At 43.2% G+C, this 22,911-nt stretch overlaps 1 protein-coding gene across 2 annotated transcripts; it reads left to right on the forward strand.

Annotated features, from left to right (window-relative positions):
* The first annotated feature begins 3,345 nt into the window (after positions 1-3,345).
* On the forward strand, positions 3,346-22,909 carry PLAT (plasminogen activator, tissue type). Of its 2 annotated transcripts, XM_089538850.1 has the most exons (15): positions 3,346-3,645; positions 4,724-4,834; positions 11,524-11,658; positions 12,946-13,000; positions 13,398-13,529; positions 13,628-13,741; positions 14,411-14,585; positions 15,186-15,277; positions 16,008-16,179; positions 16,418-16,503; positions 16,749-16,938; positions 17,775-17,911; positions 18,669-18,809; positions 20,344-20,492; positions 21,448-22,909. In XM_089538850.1, exons 3-15 carry the CDS (start codon positions 11,593-11,595, stop codon positions 21,604-21,606), a joined length of 1,668 nt encoding a protein of 555 aa, XP_089394976.1. In that variant the 5' UTR covers positions 3,346-3,645; positions 4,724-4,834; positions 11,524-11,592; the 3' UTR covers positions 21,607-22,909. The 2 variants fall into 2 exon arrangements, with proteins under 2 accessions (XP_089394976.1, XP_089394977.1); XM_089538851.1 differs by lacking the exons at positions 3,346-3,645; positions 4,724-4,834 and adding an exon at positions 8,631-8,720.
* The last annotated feature ends 2 nt before the right edge of the window (positions 22,910-22,911 follow it).

A 22,911-nucleotide genomic window follows, 5' to 3' on the forward strand; every position in this document is an offset into this window, starting at 1 on the left:
GATTAGCTATCAGGAAGTTTATCTCCAGTAGTTAGGGCTGGAATCCTATATCAGCTACTTAGTTAAGGATTCAAAGATATAGCCGTGTCAGTTTGCAGAATCAGTACACAGAGAGATCTTGTAGCACCTTTGGGACTCATTGAAAGAAAAGTTGGCAGCATGAGCTTTTGTAGACTAAACTCTACTTCCTTAGATGCATTTGGTTAATGGAGGATGCAGTACTTTTCCAAATGGCCAACACAACCAGGATATGTTTTATCAATAAGGATCTGATCCAAGATTGGTATGACACTCAGGCCTCAATCCCGGAAATCTTTTCAGCAGGTTTTAGGACCTTCCCTCTCTCCATATTCTTTAATATTAATGCATATTTATTTATTTATTTATTTTGATTTCAGAAATAGAAGTGGACTCGGGAGGATGGTAGATATGGAAGAGATAAGGATGGTTTATGGAAGAGAGGAGGAGGAAGGAGAAGAGAAAGGGAAGGGAAGAGCGTAAAAGAAAGGTAGAAGACTGAGAAGTGAAGGAATAAGTAGACAGGTGAAGAAGTAAAGAACTGAAAGAGTGTGGAAGGTAATAACTGGTAACGATAAAAATAAATTAATTGAGTTATAAGTATGAAAGGTTGCATTTTTGGTTGTTTGTTTGATTTGTTTACAATTAGCATTTGTATTTGTATAGTTTTTTGTGGGTTTTTGGGGCTCTGTGGCCATGTTCTAGAAGAGTTTATTCCTGACATTTTGCCAGCATCTGTGGCTGGCATCTTCTCATTAATAATTAATGTGTCCTGCCACACGATATGCCTACAACATGCACAACATCCAGGTGCATCTACTAGGGATCTGGCCTGAATTGTGTCTCCATGCCATGCATTGTGTGAAAGGGCTCCTCCACCCGCCTTTAAGGAAAGGCGCAAAGCTCAAGGGTCAATGCGCCACATGTTTCCTGGTTGCCACTTCCTAGCATTCATGTGTCGCTGTTGGTCTAAAGTTTCCCAGGCTTTTATTTCAATGAGTCTCCTCAAAAGCCAAGTGAGGCCAAGGCAGAGGGGGACAACCACAATACAGCGCTGGTTGTCCCACCCAAATCATAATATGAGGATATGGAGTTCAACCAACTCAAGTTAAGCCACTTCTGAAGATGTTGTTCTTGGGCTTTTATGCAGGCGTAAGTTGCACTAGGCACATGGAGTGGGTTTGCTTTGTTTTTTGAACAATGCACAGTGGTCATATACATGATACACCGCACATGCTGGTGGTGAAAATGGAAGTCTGCAAGTGGAATTGCTGCTCATGTGGTATTCAGAGAGCAGTGTGCACTGGTGCATTGTATTTTCACATTGCACACTGAGCTCTGCCCAAGTGTATTGCACTACAGACAGCTGTCCCTGTCCACAGATTCTTTATCCATGGCTTTAAATATCCAATATTTTGACAATATTGTAGAGAGAGAAAGAGAATATATATTCAATATTCTCTCTCTCTCTCTCAAATCTAATTTGGTGACATATATATACACACACACACATACATACATATACACAGTGGACCCTTGTTATCTGCTGAGGTTTGGTTCCAGGATCCCCCATAGATAACAAAATCCATAGATACTCAAGTCCCATTAAATATAATGACAGAGTAAAATAGTGTCCCTTATATAAAATAGCAAAATCAAGGTTTGGTTTTTGGAATAATATATAGATAAATAGATATAGCTATATAGAATATTGAATATATAGTCTCTCTCTCTCTACAGTATTGTCAAAATATTGGATGGTTGAATCCATGGATAAAGAATCTGTATGTTTGGACAGCTGATCATTGCGCAATATACATGGAGAGTGTATATGTATATGTGTGTGTATAATATATATTATAATATATATTATAATAATATGTTGTTGTTGATGTTGTCATTGTCTGCCATCATATAATTAATGTCTTTGGCCACATCCTAAGAAAGCAGGCCCTTTACATGAAGGGTAGCTGTGTGTCCTGTTTTATACAAGTAAATTGCCACATTCAGGCTAGAATCCTGTATTGGCTACTAAATACACTTAACTAAAAGCTACAGAATTAATGCAGTTTGACACTGCTTTAGCTGTCATGGTTTCATCCTATGGAATCCTGGGATTTGTAGTTTGTTGTGGCACCAGAACTCTCTAACAGAGAAGGCAAAGATATCTCACAAAACTACAGATCCCAGGATTGCGCAGCATTGAGCCATTAATTCTGCAATGTAGATGCAGCCCTAGTAACCTCAAGCATGACTCAGTATGACTGTGAATACGAAATGATTACCTAGATTTACTCATTTATTCAGTTTATTCATCCATATCTGTTTTGTATTCACAACTGAGACTTGATCATGACTATTGCCATTATTGTTACCCCCCAAAATCTACTTTACTGGACATCAGCTACTTGTTGCATGCCTTTGGTGCTTCATTTCCAACACTTATTAACAACCCAACAAGTTCCAAGAGGCACATTTTCCAACCTGGAGAGAGCTTTTTCCCCATAAATCCCATCTGCCGGATCCATCAAATACAAAGACTGCCGTGAAGGTAGCATTTGGAAACCCTTGAGGGGGATTTTGACTATTGGTGTTCCTCTATTTTGAGGCTGAAGCAAGTCCACAAAGAAATACAGTCACTGGAAAGCTGCCTGGAAACTTTCTCTCTCTTTCCGGCTGTAACAACAATAACTTCCAAGTACTTGCTCCATAAACTGTCTATAAACTGGCCAAGGACTTTGTGCAGCAAATGGAAGTAAATGGCAATAACCCATCAAGGCTGGCAAAGGCCAGTGTTTGACTTCTTGTGTGGCCGGTGTTGCAGTCTTTGAGTTAGCCCTCGATGTAGTCTGAAAAAGTAAAAAATTATATATACATATATAATACAAATCTGCTATCGGAAACCAATTGCATCGCTTTATATGGTGCCCACACTATGCCACACTGGCTTGTTACAAGTGGCTATGTTGTGCTTCAGAGACTTTGGTACCTATTTCCCAATCCTGCAGCGAGATATGGGTTGCATCCACATTGCAGCAATGATCCAGTTTGACCCCACTTGAAGTGCCATAGGCTCAGGGCTATGCAATTCTGGGATCTCTAGTTTTGTGAGCTATTCAGCCTTCTCTGTCGAAGAGCTCTGGAGCCACAAGGACCAACTTCCAATCAAATGGAAAAGCATTTGAAAATAATAATTATTTAAATAAATAATTATTTAAATAAAATTATTATTATTATTATTATTATTATTATTATTATTATTATTATTATTATTATTTATATCTTGCCCCATCTGCACTCAGGCAAAAATAAGCCAAGGCTAAAAAAGCATCCCTGGGGATGCAGATCCCTGCAGCTCCGAGTGATGCTTCCAAGGAGGACCTTTGGGAAGCCCTCCAGGGCAGGAGGCTGAGATGGAGGACGCGTCCGGGGAAAGGAGGACGGCTGGTCAATCATCCCTCCTCCTGCACAGAAAGAGGAGGAGAGGAGGACAAGGAGGAGAATAAGCCAGAGCACCGCCTCCCAGGCCTCCCTTTAAGTGGGATCCCAGGCTGGGAGCATCATCACAAGGGAAGGAGGCAGGCTGCCTGCAGGGCATCACAACCACAACTCACACTTCAGAAGCAGGTAACTGGGGCTCCTTCTGTAGCAGTGCACAATGCTGGGGCATGGGGGGCATTTGTAGTGTGAGATCTGCACTTTGGAGCATGGGGGGTTGCAGTGTGGGATTTGCAACTTGGAGCATGGGGTTTGTAGTTGGTGCATGGGGTTTTTTCAATGTGGGATTTACAGTTTGGAGCATGGGGGTTTTGTAGTTTGGAACACGAGGGGTTTGCAGTTTGGAGCATGAGGACCTTGTAGTTTGGATCATGGGGGTTTTGCAGTCTGGGATTTACAGTTTGAAGCATGAGGGTTTTATAGTTTGGAGCATCTGGGGTTTGCAGTGTGGGATTTGCAGTTTGGAGCAAGGGTTTTTTGTAGTTTGGAGCATGGGGGTTTGCAATTTTCTGATTGTTTGATGCTGTTTTAAACACTTGGAGTTTATGGCATCCCCCCTGCCAAAAAAAAGGGGGGGGTCTCTTTCCAGGCAGCTCCATTGTATTCTCTAAACCCAAGAACTATGGTCTAAGAGTATAGTTTTAAGAGCCTTCCTTAGTGGTCAGTAGTGGCCAGAGACTGCAGGAAGGATTACAAAGGCATTTCAACCTGAGCTATTCATCAGTCTGCTGGCATTTTCTCACCCACTAAATCTGGATTAGTGCTAAATGCAAGAATTTGGTGCCTAGAAAAGGAAGAACAGAGGGATTATAGAAAAAGATTGGAAAGTCCCAGATTTTGCTCCTGTTCGGTCAGATTTCATTTTGGAGATCTACACACCTTTTGCTTCTCCCAGAACATTTTCTGTCAGCTCCCTTTACAATCGATTCCTGGCTAGACTGTGGAAATCCAATGGGTGACTATGGGCAAGTCATACTCTCTCAGCCTCAGAGGATGGCAAAGGCAAAGCCCCTCTGAAGAGACTTGCCAAGAAAACCCCATGGAAGGGTTGCCACAAGCCGCACAATATTTGTGCGCATTAGCTAGAATTGTTTCTTTCCTTTCCTGGAAACCTTCCCTGGAAATGGCTTGGAAGAGCATGGAAAGGTAGCCATCGTTCCCAAAAGTAATACGATAACACCTTGCACTTTTTGGCTTTCATCCATAGAACGGTGGTTCTCAACCTTTGGATCATTTTGACTTCGACTCCCTGAATCCCTTTGGAAAGCCCAAGACACCTGGAGAACCAAAGACCCGGGAGCCGTTGCATTAGAAAACTGTAAGTTTAAGTCTAAAAACTGAAAGCTGGATAGACAACAATTTATTTCATGTAAATAAGAACAGTTGAATGATATATAGTTGAATGATATAATGATTCTCTGAAGATGCCAGCCACAGATGCTGGCGAAACGTCAGGAATAAACTCTCCTAGAACATGGCCACATCGCCCGAAAAACCCACCAAAAAACTATGAATGATATATAATTGAAATGTGACAAAGATGTTTATATATATTTACTGTCGCCAAATTTTTTTAATAAAAATAAATAAATAAATATAGGAAAGCATCTAAACCTCAGTAACAATTTCTAAAGAAGGGGCTAATCTGCTGCAGCAAAAACAGCAAGGGTTCTGTATCGCTTTCCAAACATGCGCTTTCATGGAGTGGACTATGCATGTTTTATTCAAGTTGCTAGTCCTTCAGAGGCCAGAGGACTCTCTTGTTCCTAAATCTGAGCGTATCACAAAATACGCTCTGTTCCTAGCTATTTTACAACCTTGAAGAAGCCATCCAGAATGCAAGACAAAGATACAAAATCCGGCTTATTAACCGCCTGACGCATTTTGGAGAATTAATGAACTGTGGAAGACAAAGCGCAGACGCAGCAGATCCCAACCTCCAGCTTCTCTGATAACGGTTTTAGGAAGATTAAAACATAGAGAAGGAGCATCGCAGGTCATGGGTTACTTTGCGTTTGATAACAATAGTTTTTTGTAAGTGCCATTCACACAAAAAGCATTTAAAAGTGAGCAAATTAAAGTGGCCTTCTGTTTATTGGAAGGGGAAGCCAAAGTACTTGAAGTAAGCTGAGGACAATAAGCTTACTTATAAGATTGACAATATGTGTGTGTGTGTGTGTGTGTATAACAAAAGCTTTTAATTAATTTTAATTAAGTCCCCTTCCATTCTTCCCTCCCACACTCCATGGGGATAATGGGGATTGTAGTCAGACCATGGAGGATCTACCTAGGATCTACCTATCGTATGATAGTTTTGTCTTTATGACCCAGACCATCCCAGTTTGGTAGGAACTTTCCCATTAATCCTCTTGTCAACCCAGTTTTGTCAGCTACTCTTACAACATCCCAGCTCTCTCTCCTCCTTCCACTTTCCCTTATTGTCCTTAGCTGACTTCAAGTACTTTGCACCATTAACTCATTGGAAAGAGAGAAGACTGAAGAGTCTTTCCCTTCCCTGTAGACTCCGCTAAAAGCAAACTGCTGCACTCTCTCCTAGCTTGCCAGATTTCTGTAATTGAAATCTTTTGTCATGTTGACCACATTTTAAAGTCACTTGGCCGTGTGTGCCCTGCTCTTAGGGCTGCGGCTTTGGAAGTTGCAAGTGAGTTTATTTCTTTTGGGGCTTCGCAGAGGCTTCGGATCAGCTTCTTCCAACCCTTTGGTCTCTTCCAACCCTCTATGAACTGGAGATGCAGCTCCCAAACTGGGTTTCTAACCCCGTAAACACATTTGTGTATTTCTCACCATGTGGATCCAATTCGATAGCTTATCTCCTTTGCACATGCTTGTTGTTCGCTGGGAACCAGGCAAAGTATCTTTTTGGTAACTAGTGAATGTTGGCACCCTGGAAGAATATTGGAAGTGATCCATAGCACATTAGTCCCTTGGAATAATATTTGATATTCTTCCACCAAGGTGAGCATCATATGGCCCTCCAGATGCAGTGCCCAGCATTGTTCGCCATTAGTTTTGCTGTCTAGGGATGATGGGTGCTGTAGTTCAGCAACAGCTGGAGGGCTTCATGCCTTCTGCCCTGTTCTTTATGCTTCAAGGAGTCAAGGAAATGTACAAGTGTTTTCAAACAAGTTGCACAAACCCAATGACAATTAAAATATGTGTATTTTAGTGCAGACCAACATCCACATGTAAACATGGACAGCTTCTCTTTCTCTCTGTTTAATGCTGACATCTTGGTGAAATTCCTTGGGAAGCAAATTCCAAATCTGGCACAGCTTTTTTGCGCTCCTTGCAAAAAACAGCATTTTATTTACACTTTTGCTGATTCTTCTGCCTACTTTGCTATTGTTATATGACTTCAAGGTGACTTTGGCATCTGGTGTTCCCATCCTAGGGCTTTCTTGGCGAGGTTCAGTCATTGAAAGTTTGCCATTGTCTTTGTCTGAAGCTGAGAGATTGTGACTTGTCTAAGGCTGCCTAATGGGTTTCCATAGTTGATTTGAACGCTGGTCTCCCTAAGACTGAATTGAACATTCAGAACATCCTAGAACATGTGGTTCATCCAGAACATCCTAGAACATAATTTGGCTTCTCAGATCCAGAGATTCTTGGATGAAACTGATCGATCCATTACATTGTTGATTCAAGCCTGGTTATGGGACAAAGATAGCTTTGGTCCCTTTGGTGGATGGACTACACAGGGAACTGGACAGAGGGAATGTGTCCCTGTTGGTTCTGATGGACCTTTCAGTCTTGACCATTGTATCTTTGTGGGTTGCCTTTCTGGGATGGGACTGGGGGCACCAGTTTGAATTGGTTCCAGACATTCCTGGAGGGGCGAACCTAGAAGATGGTGCTGGAGGACCCAGCATTGGCCTAAGGGCAGCATACAAGTTAATTGAATGAACAAATAAACACTATGCTACACTGACCCTTGCACAGTTGCATAGCAAAATGATTTCCCCCCTTTACTGGAATTAGACTGCTGAAATGAAGTGATTCCCCGTCCAACTCTGCACACTGGCCCTTTGCTTACTAAGCCCTGTTTAACTGAGTTTTAGTCTGATTTGCAGTTGCAAGCCCTCACTAAATTAGCCGCAAGATGCTTTATTTTCATTTACATTTACATTCGAGTCAGACCGCAAAAACCGACCATGTTCACCGAATGAATCATTACAATAGCAAATGAGATGGCAGCAGTTGAAAGCATGAGAGTGTATTCCAAATTAATCAAAATGCAGTCTGGAATAGAATAAGTCTTTGAAATGCCCTTGAAGGCCGGGGAGGAGGAGGTGATGCAGACTTCCAGGGGGACATTCCAGAGGAGAAATCCATGGCACAGCATTTTAAAGCAAAACCTAAAGGAGACAAAAGGTTGTGTAGGAGGCAGCATTCCTGCGAGATGCTGGGCCTCCGCTATTCAAAGCCAAACAGTCCTCATAACTATGAAAAAGCTGTTTCCATAGTTAAACAACCTATCAGGGATGTGGTGGAGTTGCAATGCCACCTGAGTGAAATGCCCAGGTAAAAGTGGGTGAGTTTTCTTAGTGAATAATTACATAGAGAGATCTTGTAGCACCTTTGAGACTGAATTGGAGTATCTGCCAGGTGCATCTGAGGAAGTAGACTTGTCTAGGAAACCTCATGCTTCCCACTTCTTTCTTTCAGTTAGTCTCAAGGGTGCTACAAGATCTGATTGCGTACTGGTTTCCCAGACTGACATGGCTATATCTTTGAATTCTTAGTGAATAATGTTACTGCTGATATATTTTAATATTGGCCTGTTACAGACTGCCAAAATAAAGCTGCTTCGGGTCTCTTTGGAGGTATGCTATATAAATGATGCATGGGTCCTAAGAGTCCGGAGGTCGCGCCAAAGCCACACTCCATTCCTAAGCACTGGAGTGCAGCTTTGGTGCAGCTTCCAGATTCTTAGGGTGCATGCATCATTTAAACAGCATACCTCCAAAGAGACCCGAAGCAGCTTTATTTTGGCAGTCTGTAACAGGCCATTGTTGTATCTCTATCAAGTAAATTTCATGTATATTACAATATATTATTGATTTTAATTCGTCAGCATAATAAATGCCTTCAGCTGAGGGATCTGGTCAAACGTACCCCTAACTGGGAATGAATTTGGCATTTTACTTCCTCTGCTTCTTCCCTGCAAAACAAAAAGAAGCCAGGTGAATATAAAAGTGAAAATGGCATCCTTAAGTGATGGTTGTGTGTATATATGTCTATACATTTATCCAATGCTTACAGCCAAAGAGGACACAATAAGATCTCTCTTTAAAATAAAATGCCCCCAAAGCTATGAGGTTTTGGATAATCTGATTAACCAGTAACCACAGTTCCTTTGTAGACAGTGAGATGGAGACAGTGGAACAAAGCAACAAAAGTCTTTTAAAATTGTAGTCCTACAAAGTCCTTGAACTCACTTCTAAAATTCCAAGAAGCATCCCAAGAGATTGGCTTCTTTCAAACTTAAACAAAACTTGACCTATATAGAAGCAGGGAACAGCTTTGATGGGAGACAAGGGATCTGACAGCTGTTGTGCCCAAAAAAGATTTTCGGATGGGTTCCAAAATTTGTTTGCCCAGAGGCAATGCTGGGACAAACGCACACCATGGGAAGCAAACACTTTTCAGTTCAGTAACACTAAAAGCTGTTGACTCTCTGTCTCCTGCACAACTGGCTCCTGCGTCAGAAGGAAACTGTCTAATACTGTGACATTACTCCATTGTTGTTGTTGTGTGCCTTCAAGTCATTTCCGACTTATGGTGACCCTAAAGCAAACCTGCCATGGGGTTTTCTTGGCAAGATTTGTTCAAAGGCACTTTGCCATCATTGCTTTCCTCTGAGGTTGAGAGCATGCAACATGCCTAAGGTCACCCAGTGGGTTTCCATGATCAAACTGGGAATTGAACCCTGGTCTCTAGAGTTGTAGTTCAACACTCAAACCACTATGCCACACTGTTTTTTTCTTCACAATGCCCCTGACCTAGCATCATTCTGGGTCACTGTGGGAAGTTAAAAGATGGGTCAGGTCCATGTGGACAACACTACTTGAAATCCGGCCACAATGTTCAGTGAGTCAAATGGGCCAATGGCAGACGAATGAGATAGCCTTGCATTATCGGTTTTGGAGATGGCTCTGCAGGGTCACTTTGGGCCAGTTAGTACCTAATCCACTTTATAGGGTTGTAGTGAGGATTTTTAAAAAGGGGACAACCATCATCATATACCATAGCTTGATCTGCTCCGCTCTGGACCCACAACATACTCCAACTCCCAGAATTCCATAGCCTTGAGCCAAGGCAATTAAAGTGGTGCCAAACCGGGTTATTCCTCCAGTGTGGACGCAGCCTGAATCTTAAACTTTTGTTCAGAATGTACCTTGGTTGATGTTTCTTCCAGTCTCAATCCTGCTTTTGTTTCTGAGCAGCTGACTCATCCGTTTTTGCCATGCTCCCATCGCAACAGCATTATCTTTGCTGCTCTCATCAGCTTTCCATTAAATTGCAGTGACTAAATTCCTGTCTCTGGATGAAAGATCTTTTTTTTAAAATAACAAATCTTTTCAGCTGTGGTCTGTCAAGGATCCCTGGCAGAGATTATATAAGCAGCAGTGTGCCTTATCTAACATTCATATTCAGCTGCTGGTGCAGAACCTGGAGCCAAAAAGAGCTATCTATTTATAAAAGATGTCAGTGATCTCACTTAGGATGCAATCATAGAACCATGGAGGCAGAAAGGACCACAAGGGAAATCTAGTTGAACCCCATGCCATGTAGAAATGCACAGCGAAAGCATGCTTTGGAGATGGGCATCCATCCTCTGTTTAAAGACCTTCAGAGAGGGAGAACTCACCAACTTTCAAGGCAGTCCACTCCACTGTCAAACTGTTTTTTTACAATTTATAAGTGCTTCTTAATATTCTTAATATTTATGCTGACGATAAGGGTGCAAACCTAAAAATCTGTCCTAGGCAGAAAGGCATAGGATCCTCTGGCAACCACATCCATGCTTCCTCTGTTTTGGAGGCAAGGGATGGGAAATAATATATGGCAGGGTGGTAGATACCACCAGAGCCAATGTGGTGTGGCAGTTTGAGCATCAAACTATGACTCTGGAGACCAGGCTTCGAATCCAAGCTTGAAACCCACTGGGTGACCTTGGGAAAACCACACTCTCTCAGCCTCAAAGGATGGCAATGGCAACCTTTCCTGAACAAATCTTGCCAAGAAAACCCCATAAGTTACCATAAGTTGGAAACGACTTGAAGGCACACAACAAGAAGTAGATACCCAAGAGTAAGCACCCAAAGCATTTGGTCTTTCAGATGCTTGGGTCTTCAGCTCCCAGGATTCCAGACTATTGGCCAAGCTGGCTGGGGCTTCAGGAGTTGAAATCCAAAACACCTGGAGGAGCAGAGTTTGGGAGCCGCTGAGCCAAAGGATCTGGAATGGGTCTGCCCTTTAGGGTTGACTTAGAGGCCAAGGGAGGCTGTTGTGGCTCTGGGGAAGTGAGTCAAGGAGGTGAAAGCATCAGTGACCGAGACAAGCAGAAGGAGCCAAAGACCACAAGCCCCATTCCCAGGCCAACTAACCTACTTTCAGCAGCCAGCCAGAGGGAGGGACCGGGATGGAAACGGCAAGCCAGGGGCGACACTCGGAGACGGGGTTAAACTACTTGAGCAGACTGAAACTTAGCTTTAAATCCACCAGTAAACATTGCTGGGCTGTAGCAGCTGCTGCTCTGCATTCAGCTCACACAAAGGGACAGATCTGTCCTCCTCTGCCATCTGTTGTGCTTCACCCGTCTGCCAAAGCTTGCAAAGCTCCTTGAAGAAGCCGGGTCAATTTGCAGGCAAGCATTTGTGCTAGTGCCCAGCTCCTCCAAAGGGAGGACTTAGGATATTGTAGCAGATTTCCATTAGCAGTCTTCTTCCATTTCCCAAGTCTCTCCTCTGTTTTTCTTTTAAGGTTCTCCGTTGCTCGAAGACATCCGTCATTCAGCCTTAAAGGAATAAGTTTAAAAAGGAAGACATTAAGATGAGAATGGGGCAGCAGTTCCTCCTGGTTTTGCTTTTGGGAGCAATTGCCATACTTCAATGCAAGGTAAGAGATCAGTGGTGTGTGTATATTTGTGTGTTTACCTTGACTTTTCCTATTAGCCACTGGCATCTCAGAAGGAAGATGCCATTTGCTATCTAGATCCGAATCTATTAAATCTAATTACTTACAGTACTTTTTGCCACGTTCCTAAGACACAAGGGACGGAGAGACAGCCTGAGACTCCTAGGAGACTAAAAGACACAAGAGAAAGCAAAAAGAGATTAAGAGCAGGGGGGACAAAAGCAAACCTAGCCACTAGAGTCTTTCAGTATATTGCCACTACAAATTTATACCAGTATGATCCCATTTTAAATGTCATGCCTTCATCTTATGGGCTCTTTGGAGTCTGGAGAGGGACTTCAAATTCTGTGCTCAAGAGTCATAGAATCCTAGAGTTGGAAGAGACCCCAAGGGTCACCTAGTCCAGCCCTGCCATGCAGGAACTCACCATCAAAGCATCCCCAACAGATGGCCATCTAGCCTCTGTTTAAAGACCTCTAAGGAAGGAGACTCCACTAGTGAATGTTGTAAAATTTCCAAGCTCTGAGCAGTGTATATGTCTCTTCAAGTTGTTGGTTGATTTATGGCAATCCCATGGGTTTCATAGGGTTTTCTTGGGCGAGGAATACTCAGGGGCGGTTTGGCCAGTTCCTTCCTCTGAACTATACCTTGCAGCGCCTCATACCAACCTGGGCTGACCCTGCTTAGCTTCCAAGATCAGACAGGATCCGGTGCCTTTAGAGTATTTAGGCCCCTTAAGCTCTAGGTTAGCTCTATGTTTGCACTGATGTTTCTGTTTTACCCTTAAACTCTCAGGGACCCTTGTTTTTTCAGGGCTGTGTCTGTTCGCCACGTGAGAATTCACGCGTTTGCAATGCTTGAGTAGATGTACAGTACTGTAAATCTATGCTCTCTCTTTTAGTTTTAAGTAACAAACAAGTAGATTAAAGAGTGTGGTTTGAGTGTTGGACATGGGACTGTGGAAGGACAGGGCTTGGATCCTCACTCAGCCATGGAAATTCACTGGGTGAGCCACAGTCTCTCGGCCTTAGAGAAAAGTCATGGCAAATCCCCATTGAGCAGATCTTGCTAGGACAACCTTAGGACAGGGTCACCATAAACCAGAGTCAACTTGGAGGCACAGAAAAACTACAAGTGGATTACGTTTGAGAAGCCAAAGCCCCCATCGTTGATTTTGCAATGGCAGTAAATCCATGAGGTTGCCACACCTCTTGCTTTTCTCTGATGGGACATTTCTTTTAATTTTTAAAAAATGTTTACTCTTGGCAGGAACTTTCTCCTCGCAGTAAACGGGGGACACGAGGAACATCGCGAGTACAAAGAGGTAAGAAGCTGAGGAGTTTATAACCTGAAGGAGATTGGGAGTTTATCCCATAAATGTCCCGGAAAAAATGGCATAATTACGTGAAACAGTTTCACACAACGTCTCACAAAACCCGCCATTAAAATGATCACAGAGAAGCATTAATGCGCACCTTTTTACTGTCGTGATTTCAGCGACAATGCATTCCCAATATCGCTTTATTTGCTCAATGGCGTGTGATAATCATTTGTGCAATTGCTCACCATTTTTGCTTTCAAAGCGCTTTAATCACTCTGGTACTTAGGGGATGGAAAGTGATGCTGTAAGGTCTGTGTTCTAAGAAGAGCTTCCTTTTTTTTTTACTATTTTTATTATCCTATTATTCTATTATTTTATTATCTCTTGCCTTCAATCACAGTCATATGCAAAGACCAGACAACCCAGCAGATATACCCGCAGAGGGAGAGTTGGCTACGGCAAGCGAACAGGCGCATCGAATATTGTCGCTGTGAGAACAGTGGCATCTTCTGCCATGCGGTGCCTGTGGAAGGTGGGTCCAAGAGGTTGGGGGATATGGGGAAAAGGATGCTAAAGAACATGGGAAGTGGGGAAAACACCCCATAAATAATCTCATTCTTTCTCTCACAGCCTGCATGAGGCCGCGGTGCTTCAATGGAGGCCGCTGCCAACAGCCGTTGTACTCACCCAGCCTCTTCATCTGTTTGTGCCCCCCAGGCTTTGCTGGGAAACACTGTGAGATCGGTGAGTTGTTGGCATGCAACACTGTCAAGACTTAGTAATGGGTGCAACACCGGGAGAAAGTGTGTCTTTGGTTTACAGCAGGAGTGAGAATCGCAGAGCTCTCTGTTTGCATATCTGTTTTACTTATTACTTTTGTAGATACAAAAAGTCTGGTGCATATTTTGATTTCCTCCCAATTTAGGCCACTTTCTTATTGGACTTTATCACATGGAGGCAAATCGAAGGCAAATTGTTCAAATCCCATGCAAAAACGGGATTTTAAAAATCCACTTTTGCGGGTTGTTTTTCAGACGCAATATTGATCTGAACGCAAAGTTGACAAAACACCCTCCTTTTCAATTTTGGGAAGTTCCTGAAAGTAAAAAGGAATGGGTTTTGTTGACTTTTGCATAATGTCGCATTATGTCTCATTGATGCAAACGTCGTCTGAAAAAGTACCTGCTTTTGCAGGTAATTTCTAATTTCTGTTCACCCCGAACGCTGTGTGAAAAGCAACCCACTTTTGCGAGTTTTTTTCACTTTAATTCAAGTTTCTGCATGAGATCCTTCTTGTGTGATAAACTCCATTGTTTCAGAAGGTTATTTAAACAAAAATTAAGGTAAAGATTAATGCCACTGTAAGGTTGAGAGAAGAGGACTGAATTAACTTGTTTGCTTCCTTCTATTCAGATATTAAAGCAATGTGTTACCAGGACATGGGAGAAACATACAGAGGGACATGGAACATCACTGAGACTGGAGCTGAATGCTTAAACTGGAACAACAGTGCCTTAGTAAATAAGCGGCACAACGCACGTCGGTCTAATGCCATGTTGCTGGGGATTGGCAACCACAACTATTGCCGGTGAGAAAACGGACTGCTTAGACTGTCCTGACCCACTTTCTTGTCCCAGAATATTTCCTTGTATCCCTATTTACCTTTATTTGTTTAATTCATAGCATTTATACCTTACTGTACAAACGGGAAGGCTCTCGGCATGGCTTACATACCTAGAAAAAAGGCCAAGAGAGTTCTTCCGCTCAGCTTTTCCATTTCAAGAAGATTTGAAATGCTTTGTCTAACTATGGTCCCAAACACACTGCAGAAACAATCCAGTTTGAGACCACTTTAACTGCCTTGGCTCAATGCTAAGGAAGTTCTGGAAAATCTAGTTTTGTGAGACATTTAGCCTTCTCTGTCGGAGAGCTCTGGTGCCATAATAAACTGCAATCCCCAGGATTACTTAGCATTGAGCCAGGGCAGTTAAAGCGGTCTCAAACTGGATTGTTTCAACGGTGTGTTTTGGACCTACAGTATGTCTGTGAATTATTTTATAGCATAATACATTTATTTGGGCATTCCTGATGCTGAGTTTCTTCTTTTGTTTTTAAATAGGTGAGTCTGCCAAAAGAATAATGATACAAGAATGATCACCATTGTCTTTTTCTTTCTCATCCTCTCTAGAAACCCAGATATGGACTACAAACCCTGGTGCCACATTTACAAAGAGGGAAAATATACCTGGGAGCACTGCAGCATTCCTTCCTGCTCTAACAGTAAGTTCAAAGACCAGCTTGCATTATGAAAAGCGTGGGTTGGGGCAGATTTCTGTAAATCCAGTGTTCATGTTGAAGTGAAATTCAGCCTCTTGCCCCTATTACTGTCATACAAAATTTGAGCCTCAGTGTTGCCAAACTGTAAAATGGATAGAATTTAATTGAATCACAGAGCTGGAAAAGACCTCAAGGGCTATCAAGTCCATCAAGACTTTATCCCCCAAATAGGTTAAAACCCCTTGTATAGCACTTTTGGAGTTCAGATTCACACTTGAAATGGATTTACTGACAGCAAGTAGCCACTCCTGTTAAAATCTTTTCTCTTATGTAGGTTTGTCCTTGGATGTAATGGGGTTCAACAGGTAAATGGGCTTGTGTCCTGCCACCAATTTTTAATTTTATGTTTTAATTTGTCAGCTGGGAAGGAAGATGAGGGAACAGTGTTCATTTCAGAGCTGTTCCTGAATTTATTTTAACAGGAGTGTCTACTTGCTCCCATATCAGCGGGAGAGTGAATCCATTTCGAGCATGAATCTGAACTCCAAAGGTGCTATCCAAGAGACTTGAACCTATTTGGGGGATAAACTTCGGCATCTTAGATAATTCCTATAAAGTTTAGACTAAAATCTGGAACAGATGCACCAGTACAAATGCCTCATAGAACTGATATGGGACTCGATGACTCAGAAGCAAACCTGACAATTGTATTTTTTTCTCAACCTTGCCACAGAAAAGCACAGTTGTTACTCCGGAAGGGGCACAGACTACAGAGGCAGCTATAGCCAGACACGCGCCGGTGCCACTTGCCTAAGATGGGACTCCCAGATCATTGCCAGCAAAGTCTACACTGCCTCGAAGGTTAATGCTCAACAGCTAGGTCTTGGCAGCCACAACTTCTGCCGGTAAGGAGATTCCCTTCTTTCTCCTTGGAGATCTTTTTGTTTTTTAAAAAGAGGCTTGGTGGTCGCCGACACCACTCTGCTGTAATAAAATCTCCCAGCGCCTCATGCTATGCGATGCTCGTCCCTTTGGAAGGCCCCACAAGATCTTTTCCAGAATCAAAAATAATAGCCCGCATAGTCAAGAATCAGCTTCCAAAATACAGTATTTACATTGACCAGTTTCTCTTATGTCTTGCAGGAATCCTGACAATGATACCCAGCCATGGTGCCACGTTCTCAAGGGCAGGAAGCTCAAATGGGAATACTGTGACGTACCAATCTGTTGTAAGTGATGCTTTCTTTTTCTTGCCATGTATAGCAACCACTTGCAGAGGCCAGGACTGGTCCAAGGACTGTCCCTTTGAGTAGTATTGCTTTAATGTTCTGATGCAAACACAATAGTCCACATGTGCACCAGCAAAAATTAAGTTTGTATAGCTCACTAACAGGATGCCAGCAATGGCCACCAGATCACCGTCTTATCTCTGTATTCTTTCCTCTTCTGCCTCTTCTCTCTTTGCAACCTGCAGCCTCCTGTGGATTGCGGAGACAAAGGGTGGCCCAGTTCCGGATCAAAGGAGGCCTCTATTCCCATATCCAGTCCCACCCGTGGCAGGCAGCCATTTTCGCCAGGTACCCACGAGCCGATAGTTTTGTCTGTGGTGGGATTCTGATCAGTTCCTGTTGGGTCCTCTCAGCCGCCCACTGCTTGGCAGACAGGTAAGAGACTGCCCTGTCTGTCTATCTGCTTTGTTTTTTGGACTTCTTGCTAGCCATGAAAGTCCTTGGAAAGCAAAGGCAACCTGTTCTTCTGGTCATTGAGAGTTAAACGTGACGTATCACCTTTGACAGCAGCATTGGCAACTACCTGATTTGGATCAGACTTTGGAAAGATTACTTTTTTGGAGTATAGGTCCCAGAAATAGGATGAGAGAGCAGAGGTGAGTCAGTACTTCCAGGACAGGTTATGCTCTTGCCTGTCACCAGGGGATTCTTCCATTTTTGATAAGAGTTAAAGTTCAATACTTACACTGACCTGTTAATAAATCGACTCAAGTTTTTGGGATTCAATTTTTTAACTAAAATGTCTAGATTTAGACATGAGTTTAAATGTTGTATTTGTTTTAATCTGTAAGCAGCTTTGGAGGAAAGATAGAGTATAAATAAAGATAACATATGGTGACCCTAAAGAGAATCTGAGACCCAGAGTGGTGTAATGGTTTAAGTGTTGGACTACGACTCTGAAGACCAGGGTTTGGATCCCAGCTTGGCCATGAAACCTACTGGGTGACTTTGGGCATGTCACACTTTCTCAGCCTCAGAGAATGATAATGGCAAACCTCTGAACAATTATTGCCAAGAAAACCCCATGGGTTGCCATAAGTAGGAAATGACTTGAAGGCACACAGCAACGACAAAAGGTGAACCTATCAGAGACTAGCCTCTAGGTAATATCATTTTTCCCCATAGGATCCCCCTCACAGCCTTATGTGAATTGTGATAGCTGGGATTCTTGTTTCAGAGGCAGTCACCAAAGTTTCTCTCCCTTTATACAGTCCTGTACTCAGGCGCCTCAAAGTTGTTTTGGGCAGGACATCCCGGGTGAATCCTGAAAGGACCGAACAGGTGTTCCAAGTAGAGAAATACATCCTGCATAAAGAGTTTGTCCACTCAACCTTTGACAATGATATTGGTAAGGCTTTTCCACCTTGTCTGCTTGGAGGCTTGGGGCAACCAGCTGCAGCTTCTTGGTCTTCGAGTGCAAGGGATCTAGAAGTCTAAGTAGATCACAGGCTGAACATGAGTCTGGAGTGGGATGTGAATGCCAAGGAAACCAACATGATTCTGGGTTGCATCAACAGGAGTATAGTGTCTAGATCAAGGGAGGTAATAGTACCACTCTATTCTGCTTTGGTCAGGTCTCACCTAGAATAGTGTGTCCAGTTCTGGACACCTCAGTTCAGAAAAGATGTTGAGAAACTGGAGCGTGTCCAAAGGAGTGCAACCAAAATGGTCTGGAAAGCATGCCTTATGAGGAAAGACTTAGGGAGCTGGGAATGTTTAGCCTGATGAAAAGAAAGTTAAGAGGGGAACATGATAATCATGTTTAAACATTTGAAGGGATGTCATATCAAAGAAGGAATTGGCTTGTTTTTGATGGCTTCAGAGACTAGGACAAGGAGCAATGGATTCAAAGTACAGGAAAAGAGATTCCACCTTAATCTCAGGAGGAACTTCCTGACAGCCCCAGGAAGATGCTGCCTCAGAGTTTGATGGAGTCTCTTTCTTTGGAGGTTTTTAAGCAGAGGCTGGATGGCCATCTGTTAAGGGTGCTTTGATAGGTGTTGGCACATGGTAGAATGGGGCTGGACTGGATCGCCCTGGTGGTCTTTTCCCACTTTATAATCCTGTGTGTCTTTTCTTCTTTCCCTTTCTCTTGCTTTTGTCAGCACTGCTGAAGCTGAAGTCCGTTTCCGATGAGTGTGCCGAAGAAACCGACTCTGTCCGTCCAGCCTGCCTCCCCGAACCTGGGGTCAAGCTGCCCGACTGGACAGAATGTGAGGTCTCTGGCTATGGCAAGCATGAGGAATGTAAGCACAGTGGTCCTCCCACCTAAAATATCTGTTCATTGGTGGCTTCCATTTCAGCAGGGCAGTAAATCTGTTCCAGATTTTAGTCTGAATTACATTGGTACATAGGCATGATTCTTCCTTTTAAGCCATTTCAGGCTTCCTCTGCATACCTTTGGGGACCTGAAGTAGCCTCAAAACAGGATATGATGTATGGTTTTGAAAATTGAAGGGTATGGCTTGCACTGAGTGACCTTGGGCAAGTCACACTATCTCACCCCAATGGCAATGGCAACCCCCCTTTGAAGAAACCTGCCAAGAAAACCCCATAATGGGATCACCTCAGTGTCGCCATAAGTTGGAAATGACTTGAAGGCACACAACAGCAAGGCTTTGGGACGAGGGCAGTTTTAGTATGGCTTTCGTACTTCTTGGCTTTAAAGTTCCTTGGATTAGAATTTGCTTCTGAAAAAATGGCCTTGGTGATAGCAGCTCCTTAAATAAACATCTCTCCAGGCCTGGATTTAATGCAAAAGAAAACGTCTGTGAGCTAGATTCCTATCTGGTTATTAATTGGCGAATGTAACTAAGCTGTGTTTACACCAGAAGAGCATCTGGCTTCCATTGGAGCAAGTTAAGATTCCCCCAAAGTCATGACACTTTCCCCCTCTTCCATTCTCATCTTAAGTATTCTGAAAATTCCCCTTCTCTTTTTCAAACATCTGCGCCACAGTTTTCAAAACTAAACAAAGAAATCCTGCCAAGCTGAAAACAGCAACTAAGGAGAGTGGCGATGGGTGGCTCATAGGACTACTCTATATATACTCATACATAAGGCAAACCTATCACAGAGTTTTGTTCAGAGTGGGTTTGCACCCTTGCCTTGCTTTAAAGCTGAGACAGTATGACTTGCTAAAGGTCATCCAGTGGGTTTTTTTTTAATATAAAGTGCAATGAAGAGAGAGAAGGGTCCTCAGACTTCAGAAAGTCACCTCTGAGCCAAAGCATTCCTCAATAACTCACCCCTTTTGTCCTGAGTTCCTTCAATACATGTTTCTAAGAAGGACAGATCTGTGCCCTTCCCTTTCTCTCTACTTCTGAGGAAGTAGATTTAAGTCTACGAAAGCTCATGCTGCCAACCTCTTTCTTTCAGTGAGTCTCAAAGGGGCTACAAGATCTCTCTGCACATTGATAAACTAGGGTTAATGTTAACATAGTTCAATCGGTTCTCTCTGTCCATGGATTCAAGCATCCATGGCTTGAAAATATTTTTAAAAATATAAGTTCAAAAAGGCAAACCAAACCCCAGCGGATACCAAGGTCCCACTGTTTTAGTCCTGAACAGTGAGATCAGACTTATGCTGGCAGCTAAGCATAATACACCTGAAGAAGTTGGCAACATAAGCGTAATGCATTTGAGGAAGGAGACTTAAGTTTATGAAATCTTCTGCTGCCAACTTCTTTCTTTCAGTTAGTCTCAAAGGTGCTACAAAATCTCTCTACATACTAATTCTACAGACTAACATGGCTGTATCTTTTGAATTTCTTCCGACAGTTTCTCCTTTCTACTCGGAGCGTCTGAAAGAAGGACACGTGAGGCTGTATCCAGACAGCCTGTGCAAACCCCAACGCCTCGAAAACAGGACCGTCACTGAGAACATGTTGTGTGCAGGAGACACCAGGCAGCTGGATGACGCTTGCAAGGTAACCCCACATCCAGCAACATTAAGGGTCCCCTTAAGGACTCAGGTGGACAGAGTGGCCTGTGGGCTATGTGCGGCATTTAGACACACCCTTTGTCACCCCACCAATTCCCATTCCCCCAAAATTAAAAAAAATGAGCATGATTATGGGACACTATTTGTTTTTTTAAAAAAAGGTGGAGAAAAGATTTTAGTTTTAGTTGTGTGTTTTAGTCCCCACCTTTGAGGACTGCACCTCAGGCTCAGTGTCCTCTTGCCATCAGCATCCGCTCACATCCCTTTGGGAAGCTGTTAATTTTTAGGGTTGAGCATATTCCTTGGAGGTTTGTGTCCTTGGAAGATTTTCAAGTGAAAAGATTGCCCAAAAAAATCTGTGTGTATATTTAAGCTTTGGGATGCTTCTGGTACCTCACTTTGGGATCCCAAGAGCTCCCCCTGCCCTAAGGCATACCATGATCCATGCAGTCAGCAGTTTGGATGAACTGCTATTATTTTGCAGTTTAAATCCAGCCCTGCAGGAATTGGGGAATTTAGATTGGGATCTTGACAGGGAATGTGAGCGCATTACTCTTTGGCCCCTGGCTGCAGCGCTAGTCTCAGTCCAAGCCTCGGCATCAACTTTTTGCACCGGGAAGAAAGTTCCCATTCCTCCTTCCAAAAACCAACTAAGCAGGGGTGGGGTTCCTAATCCAAATCAGTACTGCAGCAAAGAGTTAAAACCTCCTGGGGCTTGCTCCGGATCACAGCCTTGTGCAGGTTATTATTGCTAACGCATGCACTTATAGCAATGGTGTCATCATCACACATCTGCTTTGGCAGTTAGGTGTTTTTGACACATTTTGGAACCAGAAACGATCTGTCTGGCCTCACTTCAGACGTTAAGGACATGACCTCAGTGAATTATACAAATGATGAGCTGTTGTTGCTGACTTGGTTTGGTTTTTCCTCTGCCGCAGGGCGATTCTGGAGGACCCCTGGTTTGTCCGAAAGATGGCCGGATGACCCTCCTCGGGATAGTCAGCTGGGGTGTGGGCTGCGGGAAGAAAGATACGCCAGGCGTCTACACCAACGTGGTTCGCTACCTGGACTGGATTGAGGAGAACATGAAGGTCTGAGCCTTGTTGTGTTTCACGTACTCCAGGATCTCCTTGCATCAGGGAGAGGCAATGGAGGGGACGCCAGTGTGAAAAGCTGGTCTCATGGGAATGGACTGACCCATGGCATTTGTCGGAAAGGGAACACACCTGGCCAAAGTTTAGAGAAGTTTGTTTTATGGACTACGTCTCCCAGAATCACCAAGCCAACATCGCAAGTGGCCATGATCACAAAAGTTGTAGTCCTGCTGGCTGGGGGATTCTGGATGATACGATCCAATAGGTAACCTTTCCCAGCTCTGTATTTCACACAGGACCATCCTCTCCCCTCCTTCAGCTACCGTTGGGGTTGTTGGTTTGCTTTCTGTGCCACTTCAACAGTCCTACAATCTCTCCTCACCAAGGCATTCAAGAAAGTGGTTGGAAGAAGACCAGGCATGGCTTAGGTTAAAAGCGTTGTATACATGTACCAGGAAGAACAGCCTAGTGGACGGAGTGGAACTTACTTCTGAGTAGATATGTATAGGATTGTGCTGCAAATGCATTGCCAGAAGACACTGGGTACATTGATAGAGAGGGTCAGAGCTTGGATGTGTTCTTTTTTGGACTACACCTCCCAGGATCCCCCCCTGCAGAAAAAGTTTGCGGGCACTGAAGAGATTTCTTGCAAGGTTATGTGAAATAAATTGCATCGCTAAGAAATGTTATTTTTTATTTTTTAATTGGGGACCACGCTTGAGTCCAAAGTTTCACCCAGCCAAGCTGCTGTTTAAACCTTTTTCCCCCCCAAAGGGACCATTTTTGACAGTTCCCTCTATTTAGAGAGATTATTTTTATACTGTCTGACTAGTCAACATTTTCTCTAGAAATAAAAACAAGGACGTTAACATTTTCTGATGTGTGTGTGAACGACAGGCATCTTCTGATGCTGCTTGAATAGTCTGGTTTAATGTTGTCCTATGTGTGTTTGTGGCTGAATAACACTGGTCCAACTGGCAATGGAAATCATAGAATGGCTTCTCTTGGAGAAGTTGATGCCAATGTTGGTTTCTCTTAGGTGCCAAGAATAGAAAGACACGGCTTTCTATTAAAGCCTTTGGGACATCATCACCTCCATCTTCACCATCACCACCATCCTTATATTCTTGTCCGTAGCGTATCTGTACATGGTTTTGTAGTCTTTTCTGATGCTGAATTTGTTTAATATGCTTTTATCCTACTCACATTGTTTTAACTTGTTAGCATTGTTTTGACTGTCTGATGCTCTGAGATCTCACAAGAGAGAGTGGGATGGAGATATTTTAATAAATAAAATGATAAAGAACA

The sequence above is a fragment of the Sceloporus occidentalis genome, unplaced genomic scaffold, assembly GCF_023333645.1.
Source record: "Sceloporus occidentalis isolate IW3139 unplaced genomic scaffold, rSceOcc1.0.p SCAF_9, whole genome shotgun sequence".
Taxonomy (NCBI): domain Eukaryota; kingdom Metazoa; phylum Chordata; class Lepidosauria; order Squamata; family Phrynosomatidae; genus Sceloporus; species Sceloporus occidentalis.

Excerpts from the sequence above, each read along its gene's own strand:
- PLAT (XM_089538850.1), top strand. The coding sequence starts at position 11,593 with ATGAGAATGGGGCAGCAGTTCCTCCTGGTTTTGCTTTTGGGAGCAATT. Across the intron at positions 13,001-13,397 it reads AACATCGCGAGTACAAAGAG|TCATATGCAAAGACCAGACA; the intron begins GTAAGAAGCTGA and ends CTTCAATCACAG. Across the intron at positions 16,180-16,417 it reads GGCAGCCACAACTTCTGCCG|GAATCCTGACAATGATACCC; the intron begins GTAAGGAGATTC and ends TATGTCTTGCAG.